The 19,257-nt window shown below is 36.2% G+C and overlaps 1 protein-coding gene across 1 annotated transcript; it reads right to left on the reverse strand.

Annotated features, from left to right (window-relative positions):
• Positions 1–5,877: 5,877 nt before the first annotated feature.
• LOC140759180 (uncharacterized) lies at positions 5,878–8,020 on the reverse strand. The gene is made up of 5 exons (XM_073095672.1): positions 7,485–8,020; positions 7,337–7,394; positions 7,091–7,174; positions 6,870–7,005; positions 5,878–6,386 (listed from the first exon to the last, which is right to left on the reverse strand). The coding sequence occupies exons 1-5, from the start codon at positions 7,939–7,941 to the stop codon at positions 6,105–6,107; spliced, it is 1,017 nt and encodes a 338-aa protein (XP_072951773.1). The 5' UTR covers positions 7,942–8,020; the 3' UTR covers positions 5,878–6,104.
• Positions 8,021–19,257: the final 11,237 nt, after the last annotated feature.

Raw genomic sequence — 19,257 nt, forward strand, 5'->3', positions numbered from 1 at the left:
TTGATCTACAATTTTTGTATTTATGCCCTTCATAGATTCAAACTACAACTAGGATGAAAACATGAAAGAACGTGCCTGATGGTAGTGGTGATGGGTGGAGTGGAAATTAGGGTTATAGATGATTATGCAGATGAAGGTGGAGGGCGGATGTGGTTAAAGGATAAAGACGAAGGGAAAGAAGTAGTCAAGATCCCGAAAAAGAGGGAGGACTCGATAGACGAGGGAGATTAGAAATTAGGAGAGACCTTGCCAATAGTAGAGGTGGAAGGATCGTGGAGAGGAATGAGGGAGAGAGAATAGAGAGAAGATAGGAGGCAAGAAATTAATAATTCAATAGCATAATGAATTTGGCTGCCATCCACACCTTTATATAGGCTAGCCAATAAATTCTAATACAATAACTAACCCTAATCCTAGTGCAATCCTACCGATCGTGTTCGAATATGCCTGATCGCGTTCCAACGCAAAAGACGTACTATGTATGTGTGAACGCGATGCAGGCGTTCAAATGCGCCCGATTACGTTCGAACGTATTTTTTGCGTCCTATGTATTTGCAAACTTAATGCAGGCGTTTGTAAGGGCGTTTGAACGTGACCCTAACTACGCTCGAACGCGATCTACAGGAATTTTATTTTAATAAAAAAAACTAGTGTAATAAGAAAAGACTCTAACAAGGTGTATCATTTAATCCAACTAAATTTTGTTTTGATATGACACTGCCCATATCTTGTCCCTTTGTTAGTCCTTTCTTGCTTGATCAAAACTTCTGAGTTAGCACTTAGAGATAATTGCTCTTCATGGTCATGATACTCATGAATATCAACAACATTAAACATTTTTGAAATCCCCGTGTCATCCGGTAGATCAATTACATATGCATTGTTTTTTATTTGCTTCAAAATATCCATGTCTTCAACTTCACTTTATCATCACCATGTCTTGTTCTCGGAACTCCTTGTAACTAACATCTATACCAAGGCATGATTCCAATTGAAAATTTAGGGGAGATATGATTCCTAGTTTGACTAGGTTTAGAAATATAGAAAGTAAGGACCAAATCAAAAGTCAAATATCAAATTTGAATTAGTTAGCAAAAAATAAAGTCCTAATAGATTTTAACAAACCAAAAGAAAAGCAAAATTGAAAACCAAAATTTCTAAATTGTACACCATAGTTTAAGGTTTGTTATATCCACAAATTTGCCATTATATAAATTTGCACTTACACTACTACTTTGGTTTTTCTCAGCAAATACAACTAATAAGATTATCAAGTATCCTACTTACTTTCTTCTATCCATATGTTTGTGGATGCACTTTGTCATTAAACTTTAGTTTAATAAAGTGTTGAACATTTGCCATAAGGTAGCCAAAAATGACTTTGAAACTTTGAATAACAATTAGATGTTATTGATTGTGGAATTCCATGTAAACAAACAATAGCTTGAAATAATAATCGTGTAATATAAGATGCATTAGATGTCTTCCAACATGGTATAAACTGTGCCATCTTAGAGAAGTTATTGATAACCATAAAGACCCAATCTAATTCTCTTTGTTACGAGGAGTCCTAACGCAATCTATAAACGGATCTTCCCAAATAGTGTTTGGAATATAAAGGCATGTAAAGACTAGTATTTTTTTATTGTCCTTTCACTATTTGACAAATGTAACAAGTACAGACTTTTTGGCGTTCTCTAATTGCAACTAGTGATATCTCTTGATGAGACTTGCAATAGTCTTTTCTCGACCAGGATACCATTAAGATTCTACGAAAATCTTTGATTAATTTTTCCTACAATAAAGATCTAGGAATACATAACGGCTTTCCTCGGAACAAATAGGCTTCTTGAATATGGAAGTCCTCCATTGCTTGATTACTTGGACGCTTGATCTTCGAGACACTAAAACCCTACGACCAACATATGTAAAGTGGTTAGTGATGTACTACATCGACTCAATATAACTTTCACCTTGTACTTCCGCCCAAACCTATGCTTTAACACACACGTAAACTTCTAAAGGGAACTCACCTATCAAGCCTTCATATGGTTCAAGCTTGGTGATCACTATATTGAATGAACTCCCAATGCTTCAAAGCACAGATGATCACGTAGAACTCTAATTCTATATCATCCACTTTTGTTGCGCTTCACTTAACTTCTTGTTGATATACTCTACCAGTCACCCTTCTTGGATTAAAACAATCCCTACACCAACTATCAATGCATTACACTCCACTTCAAATAATTTTCCAAAAGTTTAAAATGAGCGGTGGATAACTTTTCTAAGAATTCATGGGGAGATAAGATTTCTAGTTTGACTAAGTTTAGAGATATAGAAAATCAAATTAAAAGTGTAAGGCAAATTCAAAGTTGAAATCCAAATAAACTAAGAAAGCCTAATCCTACTAGGTTTAGAAAACTAAATACAAACCATATTTTAAAAACTAAAACCGAGTAAGAAAAGCAAACTTCAATCCTTGTCTGATTTGAGAATCTGAATCCTACTAGGATTAAAAAGAAATTTAGTGACATTTAAACTATGTAAAAAAGGAACTAAGTCATAAACTGAAAGCCAAGAGTAGGAAACGTAAAACCAAGAACAAATATAAAAAGTAAAACATAACAAATATATGAGCACATTTTTTTTTAACATGGAAAACGTCTCATCGAGAGGAAAAAACTAAGAATCCACTCAAACCGAATAAATATATAGCATATCATTTATCTCCAAACAAGAAGTACTTATAATAATATTGTATGCATTGACAACCATCACTAACCCATGAAGAGCTTAAAGCGTGTCATATGTAGTGATATACTACGAATGAGAAGAGGCAATTTAGTCATAGAGTACTTAATTGAGATGAACTTCAAGCAAGAGACGTGGACTTCCAATTTTAAGTATTTTCTTGTTTCTACGAATGATATGATATAGATTAATTTGGCTTGGGTTGATCCATGGTTTATTCCTCTCAATATATTAAGAGGTTTCCATAATAAAAATATCATGTCGTTGTGTTTATTGTGCTTGTGTACACATACTGAGGTGCGCACCACATGTTCCTAATGTGCACCCAGCTTGTAGTACTGAAGTTCCTTTTTTTGATATGATTTCTTATTCTTTCGTAGATCTTCTTGGACATACACTTTTTCACAGGTCATATATCTTAATATTATATTAGACCTAGATTCTACAACATATTCTAAAGTACTTTTTGTCCACGAATTCACAATTAAAAAACATTGTGCCTACATCTACCATCCAATCTTCAATACATAAAGCTTATTTTCGATCACTCATGCCATATGGAAGGTTTCCACAAGTGAAGTTGGTAGGACTGCCTTTATTTCCACTTGGACATTGTGGTGGAGTCCGCTAATAAAAGTGCTTCGAAGAGCAGAGTTAAGCCATCATTGAACTCTTTTCGGAACTCTGTCAACCTCCTCCTAATATTCTTGGACTAAGGTTCTTAATTTGAACAAGCTTTAAGGGAGTTGCCTCAAAGTCTTGTATTTAGATGGCCTGAATTGAGAACAAATCATTTTTTTTGTAAACTCGTTCCTTGTCCAAAATGGTCAGCTCATTTGTGTTGATTAGAATCATCGTATGACGACATCTTTTAGGTGAAAAAAGGCCAGCGAGACCTTGGAATATTCAGGTGTGATCTTATAGGAGAAGAAATACTCTGCTTGATAGATCTAATCGAGCGAGTCACCACCCGCTAAACTTATGAAACTCTAGCTACATAATCCGGCTTTGAATTGTTGTTCTACGTGCGTCTATGTATCCATCTTCATCTCAGCCATAATAAGGCACCTCAACAGCCTTTTGGTATTAGTCATCATTAGTCATGTGCGGGGTTGCATATGTCCGTGGCCCGGGAAAGGGAAAAAAACTCATTCGTGGGAATGTGTTTATTCTTCTTTCTAAAAGGGGGGTGTTTGGTTTGAGGGATTGCCGTCCTGTCATCATACTAAGGCAATGATGGAGGTAATAGCCTGAAAATACTTCTATGTGTGATCATTGTAGGGCCATAGCCAGCGATCTGTTGGTGGGTTTGGACATCATTGCTTCTTATCTCATGGAGAATTTAGGTATTCTCCTCGGTAACCGTGCTAAATTTGGCAAGGTTAAAGCACATCATGATCGACATGGAGGAGAGCTCTAGTTCTAAAGGTTTCATCGGCCTATCTTGTTGAAAGTCCTTGACCTCGAGCTTTGTCGAGAGATCAAGTTGCATGGTATATGGGATCGAAGAACTTGGATCTATTGTATTCCTCCTCATGAACATAGCTCTAGTAGTGGTATGTTGAGGAATGTTGGCTCTTATACTAATATTGATGTAACTCGATGAAGGATTATGCTCGACCTAGCCTAAAACAACAAAGGAGCTTCTTCGGCTGCTATTGGGATTTGGTGTGCATTGATCCTATCAGGTGCACACTGGCTTGTCCTGGCATTCTCATTCTTTTGAAGGCCACACCGAGATAGTGGGGTGCGCACTGATGCAGAGCTGAGGCAACTAATTTGTCTTGCTTGTGCATATATGGCTTTAGGTGGTGCCTCTGGGGATTGGAGAAGGTCAATTAGTGGTGATTGAACCCCAAGTAGAGCTATGAAAAGGCCTAGTTAGGTGGTATGAAGATCTAGGTTTCGATACAGTAGATGGATAGCTAGGACTAATGCAAAAATGGGGGTAGGTAGGTTAATGGCTTTGTAGTGTTGTGCACAACTAGAAAGATGAGGTGTGATGAAGATGAAAGCCACAAAGGGGAGAAGGTGACAAGGTTGAAGAAAGGTCTTAGTAGGAGAGATACGGAGAGAGAGAGAGAGGAGAATTAAAGATTAATTCATTCAATCGTTTAGTATCAAAGATATAAGACGTAAGGCTCTATCTATAGGAAAAAAATCCTAGGTAACTAAAATGAAAAAGAAACTAACAAATTTATCAAATCAGTCCTCTATATCTCTCTCATATTAGATCACATTTCCTCCCTGAATAGACTTTGAATTAGAGTCAAAGTCTAAATACTAAGAGCATAGATCAAGAAGTTACTGAATTAATATTTCAAGTTTCATATTTTTGTACTTTATATGAATTTGTTTTTAAATTTTATCAGAATTATACAGATTAGAAATTTCTATTATTTAGGGAGTTAAGCTAATTCAGACTCAGAATCAGACAAAACTTATATTGGGACCATAACAAAAATTGTCAAAGAGAAACAAAATTTTTAATAGAAATATTGAATTAATTATAACACAAGAGTTCAATCCTTATTTGTAGGGATTAAATACAACCTAGATAATATCAGAACTAAACACAATTTCTAGATAAATTCAAAATAAACCAAAACTAACCAAAAACTTGTAAAGTTTTAAACTAATTTATAAAATTTGTTTTGATAGGATTTTGCCCATCCCTACATCAGAAGGTAAATAGGTGGAGAGTCGCTTAGGCATTTCCTATGCCTTATCACACTGCCAAGCAGCTAGTTGCAAGGGGTAATGAAAACTAGTAAGGGGGACAATGGGGATGAAATCCGCCCTCATCTAACTCTAAGCAAACTAGGACTAGAGGAAAGAGGGAGGGGGAGGATGAGGAGAAAAGGAGACGAGAAAAAGAAAAGGAGAGAGAGGAGGTCGATGGTGATGCAAACAGAAAACTTCACGAGAGAGGAGAAAGAGAAAACCCTAGCACTTGACCTAAAAAGTTGCTCTTCTAGGCTAGAACTTGACTCTACTTGTAATAAAGTAGACTCAATTTGTAACTACATAAGCCTAAGTCCAATTATAATAGCATTTTTGTAGATCTCTCCATATAAACCCTTTCTTTTGGGCTTTAATGCATTGAATTAAAAAAAGAAGAAGAATTAGAAATATAATATTTCTATTTATTTCATACATTGGCTTCCTACAAACTTCTCGTTTTTTTTTACACTGAATAAAAATGAAAGCTCACAACACCTCAACAAAAGACTATACAGTCACCACTCATTACTACATTCTTCCAACCCACCAATGAGTTGTAAAACTAACATTGATTAATTCCCTTTGTAGTTAGATTAGGAAGATGGATACATAGTAGGGTTAATTAATTAATAAATAGTGGTGGCGGCGGTGGTGGAGAAGAATGAGCAGTGACCGTGGCGATGGCAGGAGACAAGGTGGTCATTGGTGAGGCCTGCAGCCTGCATGAAGGAGTGGACGACGGTCGGGCCGACAAGGCGAAAGCTGCGCCGGACCATATCCTTGCTGATGGCATCCGATTTTGAAGTCTTTGCCGGGATCTTCCTGCCAAACTTGTAGTCGGTAACGAGTGCCTTGTGGTTGACGAATCCCCACACGTACTGATCAAACGACCCGAAGTCTCGCCTCACCTATTAGTACCATGTCACATGACCCACATGAGAACTCATGTCAATAATTACGCTAACGTTAGTACATTACTGTATTAATCCAACGTACGTATATAACTATGATGCCATTGTAAACTAATAGCTTATATTCAAACCATTGTAGAATTAATGTATATAGGTGGTTGGTTCTTATTAATTGTTTTCTTAAATTTATATTGGCTACCAGCCTAACATGCAAGTTGGTGCAAAGATATAACAACAGCTGGATGCCACTAATGCTGGTGGGCCAAAATCTCACATGGACTTGATAATTATAGAGCACTCGTCTTCACAATAGTAACTTAAAATATCTCAAGAAAGTAATGGATTGTTAATCCTATTTATACGTACTCATGAAAAGAGAAAGAAAAAGAGAAAAGAGAAAGAAAAAAGAAAGTTAGGTTTTGAAAGATAAATTAGTTGGAGTAAACTATACAAATTCACCTAAAAGAGATAGAAATCAACCTCGAGAATACGGTTGGCATTGTCGACGACTGCCCGAACCCTCCCCAAATCAAGTCCACATTCAACACTGGCAGAAGCCATTTGCCTCTCCGTGAACTTGGCAACCTTTTCTGCATCAAATCCAGCAAATGCTGCCCTGTAACCAAAATTAATCCAGTTAATCTTTCTCTATCACAACAAAGAAAGATAAATATTAACTTTGATATCCAAACTTATCTGACCTGATATTGTTCCTTTTCTTGAGGATGGACGTCCAATCCGATCCAACTTGAGCACTTGTAAGCACTAGTAGCTCAAACAACATCCTGCCAAAAAGTTTAATCCCAATTTTTATTATTTCTTAGCCTCAATAGAGAGAGAGAGAGAGAGAGAGAGAGAGAGAGAGAGAGAGAGAGAGAGAGAGAGAGAGAGAGAGAGAGAAATGATATATTTACATATATATATATATATACATAAAAATTACTCACTTGTCATCATGCACAGGAACTCCCCACTCCTCATCATGGTACGCAACGTAGAGAGGGTCTGAAACCAAGAAATGGAATCAAAGTAAATTTCCATCCCATAGTTGAGCTTAAGAGGAGCAGTTCAAGATACAACATCTTGATTAATTACCAGAATTAGGTGTGATAAAGCTGCATCTCTTCTCTTCTTGCCTATTGATTATAACGCCATCGATAGAGGAATCCAATGGCACCACCTTGCCTTGAAGCTTCGACGTCGCACTTCTCCCGTAATGCGCGGTCTTCATCTTCCTCTGCGCTTGCATTAAGCTGGCCTTCTCCTTCTTCGCCGACAACAAGGGCGACGCAATCGTTCTCTTCGGGTTCTCCCTCACCGCCGCCGGCGCCGGTTTTAGAGCTACGACAAGCTCATCGTGCTTCATGTTCTGCGTCGTCCGAGCGGGGATCTTGGCCTCGAGATGGTCAAGAATGGCGACCGGTTTCTGCGCACACTTCTTCGGCGGTTGTCGGGACTCCAACGCGGCGATGCGGTTGCAGGCCGGCTGCAGGACTGGTCGGCCGTCGATTTGCGCCACGGAGTGGGCTGATTTGATCTTTGGGTTGCACATGTTTTGATGTTTTATGAGGTTTATATCAAATGGTAGGAGAATGGATTGGAGAGGTCTGGAGATGAAGAAGAGGGAAGGAGGAGAGTGGGGTATATATACAAGAATGAGAGAAGGTGGTGGGGACGCTAGAGAAAGGAAGAGGTTGAGGTCTGCCATACAAAGCTAACCTTGTGTGTTTGAGGCACTCACTTTTGGTTAGGGTTTGATATCAAGGTGCATGAGTCTGATGGGGTCTATAGCCCCAACTAGATTATTTCTTTATTTATTATTTTTCATAAGCTTTCTTTTAAGTCTTGGTTAGGATTTTATTTTAACTATGAAAAATAGTAATAGTTCACGAAGACTATAATGGAACTCTAGAATCTTATAGTGTTAGATGCATTTTTCATAATTCTAAACCCTTGTAAATTAACAATTAAAAAGAAAAGGAAAGAAATGAAGAGCTAAACATGCATATATCATATATATTTTCTTGTGTAAATAGTAGGCAATCTACATATATATTAGAAGAAAAGTAAAAGAGAGAGGCTATATGCAAGACAACCTCATAAATTCAATTTTTGCTCCCAACTAAATTTGACATCTTAATTAGTTGTCGAGAGGTGGAGTAGACGTGGTTAGGAGGACAGCCTCAATCACCTCCCTCCTGTCTCCCCTAGCTGGCGGGAATCTCATCTAATTCCTTTCCAATATATATATAATCTCCCGTTAAAATAATAAGAGGTAGGAGAATTTTGTGGTGAACATCTGTCTTTGAGCTATTTGTACTTCAACACTTTACTTTAAAAACTTAAAAACTAAAATTAGTGACCTGAGTTGTGTTATGAAAATTGACCGAATGTTAATCACAAAATCACTAATATCAAGAGTGCTATTTGAGAGTCTCTAATCTAGATACTTTTTATCTCATACATTTTGTATAAGCCCTCAATAAAGTATTGGTACAGGAAAATAATAATTCCCACAATATATATGATACACTATAAAATATTTCTGTTTTGTTATCTCAGCAAATCGTTGTCTTAATAGCGATTTTTAGTCAATTAATCACTAGACCAACATCTTGAAAAACATGTTAGAGAAAGTGATTAATGATATAATGCTCTTCTTGACTACAGTTTATAAATCTCCATCAGATAGAACAATATATGACTATCAATACTCTATCTAGTCTGCTATGCTAGTATATTTGATATATTACATACAAATCGCCTTCTGGAAGTGCAATTTACCTACTACTTTTCCTAACAGTTTTCTAGCATAGTGTTGTAGTGACTAATTAAGTAAAAAAATTGATGTTTGAGACATTGATTTATTGAGCCGACAAAAGTTTATAATAGATTGAGAAATAATTTGAACAGTACCTCAATTATCATAGAAGAAGGAAGGTTTTTTTTTTTCTTTTTTATTGATAAGGGAGGATTGATTGAGAGATATTAATAAGAGCTTTGGTTTATAGACTTGGTATAGGGTTCATGGCCCTAGTTGTCCTCATGAATTAATGATCGACACTGTACGGCTATAAATACTCAACAGTTGGGTTGGCCATGGATGGACGATGAAGATAGCTGGATAGAATCATTAACGATGAATGATGAAGATGATGAAGATGATGATGAGGAGGATAATGAATGGGGTAAACGAGTTGAGAGACAATGTAAAGGGCTTAGCACATGAGCTGTTCTCGTTCTAGAGTTGTGGTTGGTAGGCAGGCAATTCAAAGACATCATGTTTGGATGATGGCCATGCATCGACTCGCCATTCTCTGAGGGTCATGTTTGATGTTGGATGTTGGATGAACCCTAGATTGGAATAAAAGATAGGGATTTTTACATAAGTGTCGTTGAAAGCTTTTGAATAGTATTATACTGTTTAGGATATCATAGTATTAATCTATATGGAACATAAGATTGCTCAATAAACTAATAAAATATTGTACATATTTAATGGAATTTAATAACATTATAAATTAGTAAAAGCATACGATAAAAGATGTTGGCGATAATAATCTAATTCAAATAGTAGTAATAGAAAATCTAAATATATAATTAAAATCTATTAGAGAAACTTACGGATCACAAAGTATAGTATTTTATTTAAGCTAAATAGTAGACAAGATACAATGATTATTTTGCATATAAAAGCAAAATGCTATTTGATTGCTTCTTCGAATTAGTGCAATCTCTCTCAAATGTAGAAGACTCAGAATAAATGGATTATAATACAAATTGAACAACTCCGACAAAATGGTGTGTTAATTCTGATGAAAAAATATTTTTAAGAAAAAACCCATCTGCACGTGTACCGAACTGAGTTGAGCAGCGCACATATGAATTGATTTGCATAGATTTTTTTTTACCTACAAAAATAAGTATCCCTTACGGCACGGAGGCCAAATGAGTGTTAATATTTATATCTCCTACCAAGATTTCATAAATATTGGTACTAAACTTACTTTTTTATTTTCTATTACTATAATAATTAATTTTAAGTTAATTTTCATTCACCTCTCTCTATGAATTTATATAAGTTAATATATGATATTAATTAGTAATTTATAGCTCTTTCAATTCTAATTAGTAATTTATCATCATAAAATTTCCAACAAAAGAGAAATTAAAGGGTAGTTTGAAATTGTAGCAACTAAGATGAGATATAAAGAAATAAATGGAAACGTATTTTCGATGAAACTCTCATTTGACACCCTTATAGTTTACACTGAATTACAATCATTATTTTTTCATCATATTTAGCTAAAATATAGGTCAAATTTAAAGATATTAATTAAATTCAAAGTTGTAAAATATCATATAAGCTTTCTAATGCATTTAAATTAATAATAATAATCAAATTTTAAGTAAAAAAAGATAATATAAATATATTAAACAAATATTTAATTTTCATCATATTTTTATCATCTAAATTCCGATCAGTACTGTATTTTATATGCGTTAAAAAGCTTATTCAATTCTTTACGGTTTTATCTTTAATTAGTATCTTCAAATTCAACATGTTATATAGTCAAATATAAGAGAAAATATAATAGATTCACTTTAAGAATTATTATTAGAAGATAAAGTGACACAAAATAAAACTAGGAGGGGGAAGGAGTGAAGTGAATCTTAGCCTAACCATAACGAGGTAAAATATAATTTCTCTAAAATAATATTATATAAAATAATTAGAGAACAAGAAGATTTACATGTGAAATAAATCTGATAAACACTACGTGGAAGATGTTTTCCTCATTCATAAGTTAAGTTTTCCTCATTCATAAGTTATGTGCAAGTGTAGAGCACTTAAGAGATATATATAATCCCCTCTGTAGCTTGTATCTTATTATTTTGTGCTGTATCTTAAAACTTATCAAACATATTACTATGCTATATAACAATTCGCATTAGTTAAAGATATCTACTTTGCCCAATTAAATTGTATTTCATTATTTATAATCTATTTTAAAGCTTGTTTTAACTTATTACTGAGTTACCTAGCAACAAACAAAGGAATATAAAATATTTTTTAATTATATAAAGTACTTGTATATCCAATTGGTTAATTATAAGATACATGCAATACAACTAAATAACAACATCATATTAAACTCTCTATCTCTCCTCATTTCACATAGACAGTTTGGAAAGAAAAATAAAAAGAAACTAATATATGAAAAGAAAAATAAAAAGAAACTAATATATGAAAAGAAAAATAAAAGTGGATATGATTTCTGAAAAAAAATGCATTAGATTTTTTTTTTGTTAAAAGAAAAAGAATAGGTCGAATGAATATGATGTGATTGATGGATTATCAAATGAATCATTCAATATTCCATATTTCTGAACAAACTCCCAGTGAATTGTAGGTGGAACATAGCATGTGCTCATCAACACCTCAATTATTATATGCCAATCCTCCAACCTCATACCATGGGAGGCTTCCTCATGGAAGCTAGGTTAAGAAGAGGAAGATGGATCCATGCATACACTTTACATAATTATTTTATAAATAAGATGACCATGGCATTATCACTATCAATAGATAGGATGATGCCATATTAAAAATTATTTGTAGAATATTTATAATTAGGTATAACTTGCTGGGTTGATTGGTTGTCATTAAGACTCTAATTGGATGTGATTATACTTAATTGATTGATGGTATTGTCTAGTCCAAAAAGGATGGGTATGAGAGTTACAAGTCATATCATTCTTTTAAGAGAAATAGTCCAGCTTTGGAATACCCATGTAGTGTACATGACGGTGTTATTAGCCATATGCTGCTTATGTAGTTATTTGATACGAACCGATTTGGGGTCAATACGAATCACGAGTAGTTCTATATAGTCAGAGAAGAACACTTGCCAAATATTATCTTGACACTGAGAAATTACGAAATGAATTGGAATAATTTCACAACTTCCTGATTTATGTCTTTGGTATTTAAGCCCTTTTTAGATTTGAATTAGATTTGACTCTCATACCAATTTGATATGAATTAGTTTGATCCGATTCAAATTAGTTTCTAAACAGATTTAAGCAAAAAGTTTGGAAGGTGATTTTGAATGATCTAACCATTGGATCCTCTAGAAATTTAGATATGTTGTCACTCTAGTAGACAACTTTCCAACGGATCTAAGAGATCAGGATTTGGCTAGTTAGATGTGCAGATATCGACTTAGTAGTTGCCAAAGGTCAAGATAAATTCTACTACTCGGGAGGAAGAGAAGACAAGAAAGATAAGGCTAGCCCTTAGGGACAAGGGTAGTACGGTGTACGAGTGAGATTAGGAGGTGGATGAGACATTGCTAATGGAAGAGGTGGTACCGGTTGGTGGGAGAAGTTTTAGCTGTTAGCTAAATGAGAGGGAGGAGATAAGGGCGACAAGGCTTAAGCTAATAAGTCTTCCTAAATTTATTAATTATTAGGGTTGTACTCTACATAAGTTTATAGAGGCTAATCAGGATTTGCTTTAAAATATAGCTTGACTTAACTAGAACTTACTTTAAAGGCTTACTTGATTTAACTAGGACTTACCTTAAGGGTTTACTTGACTTAACTATGATTTACCTTAAGGGCTTACATAAAAAATGAGTATAAATTAATTAAAAGATAAATAGACTCAATCCATTGAGCCCAATATCCTCATAATGTGATCTGAGCTGACCCAATTCACATCATAATTTCTTCAATAGAGGGGCGTACATAGATGATGTCTATTACGTACTCTAGTGATCACCTCCCCAAGCAGATTGATCTTTGGTAGGACCTCTTTGACATTGCCCTAGCCTATGTGTCTTAGTGGTGGTCGGAGGCTTCAATGCCTTTCTATCAGTGGAAGAGAAATAAGATTGTGAGCCTATCATTTTGGGCTCAAAAGCCAAAGCCTTTAGGAGCTTCGTGGCCCAGGCTGGGCATTGCACTTAGGCTTCAAATAGTATCCTTCAACATGGTGCCTTCAGGTTGAACCTAATCAAATTTGGATCAAATTGGACTGGATTTTTAATATGACTTAAGTCAAGCCAAATTAAGGTAAAGAAACTAGATTAATCAATGTAAATGATACGACTTGGGTCAAGCTAAGTTGCATCGAGCTGTGAGTACATAGGGATTCAATTTGTATTTTATTTTAGAGATAAATTTTTTCTTACACCTTTTGAACTATCACCCTTTTTCCACAATAACCTTATAAACTTTTTGTGGTACATAATGACTCCTTAAACTATCAGAAATACCTCACTTAACCTCTTCGATTAAGGAGTTATTATGTATCCAAAACACATTTATGGGCTTATTATGTACAAAAAAAGTTTGAAAGGTTATTGTAGAAAATGGTAATAAGCCAAATCGTCTTGGGCCAGGTACATGTGGATTAGGTCCCTATTTTATTTTAGAGATAATTTTTTTACCCCCTGAACTATTACTATTTTCCACAATGACCCTATGAACTTTAGTACATAATAACCCTTTAAACTATCAGAAATACCTAATTTGACCCCTTCAATTGAGGGGTCATTATGTACCAAAAGTTTACGAGGTCATTTGTGTAGCAAAAAAGTTCAAAAAGTTATTATAAAAAAGGCTAATATTCCGGGTGTGAAAAAGAAATTGTTCCTTTATTTTATTTGCTTATTTATTTTAGCTCTTTCTTTAGTAGTATTTGCTTTTGAGTGCTTATGTGTCCAATAAAAATGGGCTAGTCGAACCTACTCGACGCTAGCCACCTATATAACATTGTGCTGTGCATCTTATTAAATTATCGAATGACTTAATATCTTTCTACCCTAGCTCTATTCCTCTCCTTTTAATCTCTTGTTTTCTATACCCATGATCGCAACCACCCATGACTCTGCAAACTCTAACCCTCGATGACTAGCCAACCACCTTAGTCCCTTAGGGGCTGCACTCTTTTCCCCTTTCTTCTCTTCTCTTAACTGACGCCCAAAATAATCTCCACATTTCCCTAACACTCCATCATCACCATCTCTACTGGTGCCACCCTATTACCATTGGCTCATCACCTCCATTTGACACTTAGGAATTCATGCCTCTATCCATGAAATTCCTATGCTTAGCTTAAGACCTCCATCTCATAAATATGTCCTCTTCGACCTTTATCCATATTTAGTTGATATCTCAAGATTTAGCAAGCAAAACCTTACGATCTTAGATTCTTTGAATGCTCTCTTCTAGAGCGACAACATATCCAAATTTCTAGAGGTTCCAATTGGTAGATCTTCTCGAATCGCCCTTGCAAGTTCTACTGTAGAACCGTTCTAGAGACCATTGCGGATCAAATCTAGCCACTTCATAGGGATCTCATATCAGTTTTGTCTAACCCTGCCTATGTTACCTTATTCCATTTCTTGTCCACCTTGGCAGATCTAGCTTAGACCATACTCGTCGTCTCTTGTCTACATGTGCTAGTTCTAAAGGCGCAAAGCCCTTCCAATTTGAGCTCCTTTAGATGGAATATGCTGACTATGAGCACCTCATGGAGGAAATATGGATCACAAGGTGTAATGACAATGCCATGCATGCTTTCACCCACAAAGCTATCTTCACCTAGACAACCCTAAAAGCTTAGAGTGAAAATCTTGGATGAGAAGTTGTAGCGGATCAAGATTGAAACCAAAGAGCACGAGTTATGTAGTGTGATAGGATCTCATGGGTTAAAATGGGAAATATGGGGAGTTGCACCCATGGGTGCATGAAAACCAAAATGACACGTCGTGGATCTGACATGCCCTACTAGAGATGATGATGATAATCAAAATGGTTGCTGGTGTCTCATTCGGCATAGGTGAAGCACTAGGGCAAAGGTGGATCCATGATTAACTTCGATCCCTTGGAACTAGTAACCTAGGTCACTACACTCAGTCCTTCTTGATAATAAGCTAATGGTGGGCGACCTGTTGGATGGAAGGGAATAGGACTCATGTAGGTTGGTTTGTTTAGGAGGGCCTTGTTTTCTTCTTTGTGAATTGCTTGATGTGTGGTGCCATCGGGCCTCATGTTTGGATCTGGTGGCCTAACCCATCAGGCAAACCCAAAGCCAGCTCTATATATCATTTTCTTAGGCCAAATAGTTCTCATAAATTCTTTCTAAAGCATGGGCAAAGTGATTAGGTTTGAGGCCGGTGACTATCTTCAGATGCATGGAGTTAGACTCGCTAGAGATGGTGGCCACCCATTTTATCTCTTTGGGTCTTGACGAACCAATTTCACCCAACCTAGCTGAAAAACCCCTAGACACACGTATGTATCTAACCTCTAGGCAATGATATTTCTCGTTCGCTTAAGTAAAAGTCGAAAGAAATATTAAAAACGAAAGTAGAGATGAACGCCAAGATTTTAACGTGGAAAACCCAAACGGGAAAAAAACCACGGATCCAAACTCGGATCAAAACCAATCACTATGATAGTAGCAGTTACAAGACTGACTCACAAAACAACCCGTCGATCCAAACGACTTTGTTCCTCTCAGTCTTGATCGCTAGAACCCACGATTCACTGCTTCTTGTGATTGAAGTCCAATCTCAGTAGCCCTCGAGATTGATCTTTCGTCTAGATAGCCCTTAAGACGAAAGATTAAGATTTATAGATACGAAGGGCCTTGTTTGTTGAAGAACCGATTAGCCTCAAGAAATCTCCTTCAATAATGCTTCTTCAACTATCCTAGGTTAGGGCAACACTATCCTTATATATGATCTCCAAGATAGAGCCAAATCCAAGTCATATTCGTACTCACGAAAATCCAATAAATTACAAATTTCATAGGTGCGTTTGAACGCGGCCCGAGTGCGTTCGAACGACCTAACTTAATCTCAAGTGCGTTCGAACGGGCCCAAGTGCGTTCGAACGCGACAGCTTAAATTCTTCAGGTTGCGTTCGAATGCGTTTGTGAACGCTGCTCTCGGTCTGTGTGAACGCAGTGCCCGTGTTCGAACGCGCTTGTGAACGTGACTCTCTGTCTGTGTGAACGAAGTGCCCGCGTTCGAACACGCTTGTGAACACGGCTCTCTGTCTGTGTGAACGCAGATTTCGTGTTCGAACTCGTTTGTGAACGCACCGCGTTCGAACGCGTTTGTGAACGCACCGCGTTCGAACGCGTTTGTGAATGCGGTGTGAACTCAACAGCTTTTCTCCAATAACCTTGCAATTCTTCAAACCAGAGATATTCTAGACTTGTGTAAAGTTCATATACATGTAAAAAATACACTTAGAATATTTTATACATAATTGCCAACAAATAAAAAACCTAACACTAGCCAAGTGGGCAAAGTAACTGATAGCTGAACATAGCTCCTTTCTACTAAAAAATAAGGATGGATGCGTCAAAGCTAGGATGACTAAGAGGGCTATACAACCACAAGATAAAGCTAAAGTCGACAAATCACACAAAGTTACTTCAATACTCTTGCTTATAGTGGGACTAGGATAGGCACATGAATTACAAGTTATTCCACTTGGTGATGTGAGCTGGGTTAGGTTAGATAACATCATAAGGACTATAGGCTCAATGGATCGAGTCTATTTATCTTATCTGTTTATATAATTTAGTTAGAGTCATAGTAGTTAGAATTTCTTTAATTAGCTAACATTAGTTATGTGCAGTTTTGAGAAACTATTCATCAAATGTCCAAATATTATGAAACTAGTTAGATAAGCTTAGTGATGTCATTATATAGAACTTTTCTATTCAAAGTTTCCCTAGATTTTGATTCTATCTATAATGGAATGAAGAACTAATTCGAAACAAATAACAAAAACTAATTTAGCTAAGTCATATTTATCTCTAATTCATGTCTATCTCTAATTTAAGCTCTTAAGGTAAATCCTAGTACAAGTTAATTTAGAATTAACCTATATATATATGTGGAATGCAGCCCTAATTTTAATGGATCAATGAATTAAGAAAGGATGACTAGCTTAGCCCTTATCTCCCATATCTCCTCTCTTTCATCTTAGCCGACGACTATAATTCCTCCCTCATTCTTCATCAATTGATGCCATCTCTTCTATTGGCATGGTCTTGTCCAACCCCTAAACTCCCTTGTCTGCCATAGCACCCTTGTTTGTAAGGGCCAGCATCTTATCCCTCATCTTCTCTTCCTTTAGGTTGTCCTCCAATTTACAATTTTATGCAGAATATATCCTAACCTTTAGCCACTACCATTTCCATCGAATTGGTTTTGCAATGTATGGAGGTGAACCAGTAACAAGTCCTATGGAGCATTAAGGCATTCTAACAGAATATTGAGGCACTCATGCAACTCCTCCTCAATTGTTCGGCTATATACACATAACATTGGAAGCCAGAATCATGAGCCCTCCACTGACGGCTCCTCCACCTAGCTCTATTCCACCCTTCTAGGTATATCCCTATCATAAATAAGACCCCTTGTTGCCTCTTTTGACAGAGTTTCGACATGCATCAATGCTCACCCACGAGCTAGCTATAGTAGAATCCACTCACACCATGACGGTCGAACAAGAGTGCACCAAATTAGAGTTTGGGGTGGACCCACTTCTTGGGTGCGCACCCTAAGGCCCAGCCCCACCAAAGACTGACCCATAGGATAATAAGCCAGTGAGTTGAAAGAAAACTACCTTATTCGATGCCAAGAGTTTGGTCTAATCTGATGACGTCTAGAGCTTTAACAAAACAACCTACAGGTATTATTCGGCCCAAGCCACCCCTTGGTTAGGGCAAACTATGGCCTGAACCAGTGGGCCTTAGAGAAGAACCCATCGCGAGACCCTCATTCGATGTGGTAGATGTGACACATGTAAAAATGATATATAGTTCGAGAGCAAAGGAAGGTTTGAAAATCACCATAGACCCCTTAAGGACAAAGTGGTCAGAAGCTTGGTGGATTGACGTAAACTAGGTTAGGTCAGATCATATCATGGAGACGTTGGGCTTGATGAATCGAGTCTATTTATTTTATTTTCTTATATAATTTAATTAGAGTCCTAATAGGTTAGAATTTATTTAATTAACTAAATCTAATTCTGCGTAGTTTTAGATTAATATTTATAAGATATCTATCTGATGTCTAAATATTATGAAATTAGATGGCTAAGCTCGGAGACATCATGATCTAGAACTTTTACATTCAATAATTCTCAAGATTCGAACTCTATATGTAGCGGAACAAAAAACTAATTTGCAAAGGATAAGTAAGACTGATTTAGCTAAATCATGTTTATCTCTAATGTAGACCATTAACGCAAATTCTAGTATGAGTTAATTTAAGATTAACCTCTATATATATGTGGAGTATAGCCATAATTTAATCAATCAATCAATCAACTAAGGAATAATTATTGGCTTAAGCCCTTATTGCCATCTTAGATAACGACTATAACTCCATTCTCCTTCCTCACCAACCAACGCCACCTCTTCCATTGTCAAAGTTTCGTCCAGCCCCTAATCTTCCTCATCTATTGTACCACTTTTATCCCTAAGGATCGACCTGTTCTCCCTCATCTTCTCTTCCTTTTGGTTATCCTCCAATTAATAATATTGTGTAGAATATATAATGACTTTCATATTTAGTCGATATCCAAATTTTAGAAGGATCCAATGGGTAGATATGACAAAATCAGCTTCAAACTTTCTCTCCTCAAATTTGTTCAAAAATTGTTACGAATCAAATCAAGCCAATTCACATCAATAGGTATCAGAGCTCGATTACCATCTAGGCCAATTCGTATCAATTAATCTCAGATTTTAAATACAACCTAGGCTGGTTCATATCAACTAGTATCAGAGCTCAAGTACAATCTAGGTTGGTTCATATAAATAAGGTGG

The sequence above is a fragment of the Typha angustifolia genome, chromosome 4 (assembly GCF_048772165.1).
Source record: "Typha angustifolia cultivar Huaian chromosome 4, ASM4877216v1, whole genome shotgun sequence".
NCBI lineage: Eukaryota > Viridiplantae > Streptophyta > Magnoliopsida > Poales > Typhaceae > Typha > Typha angustifolia.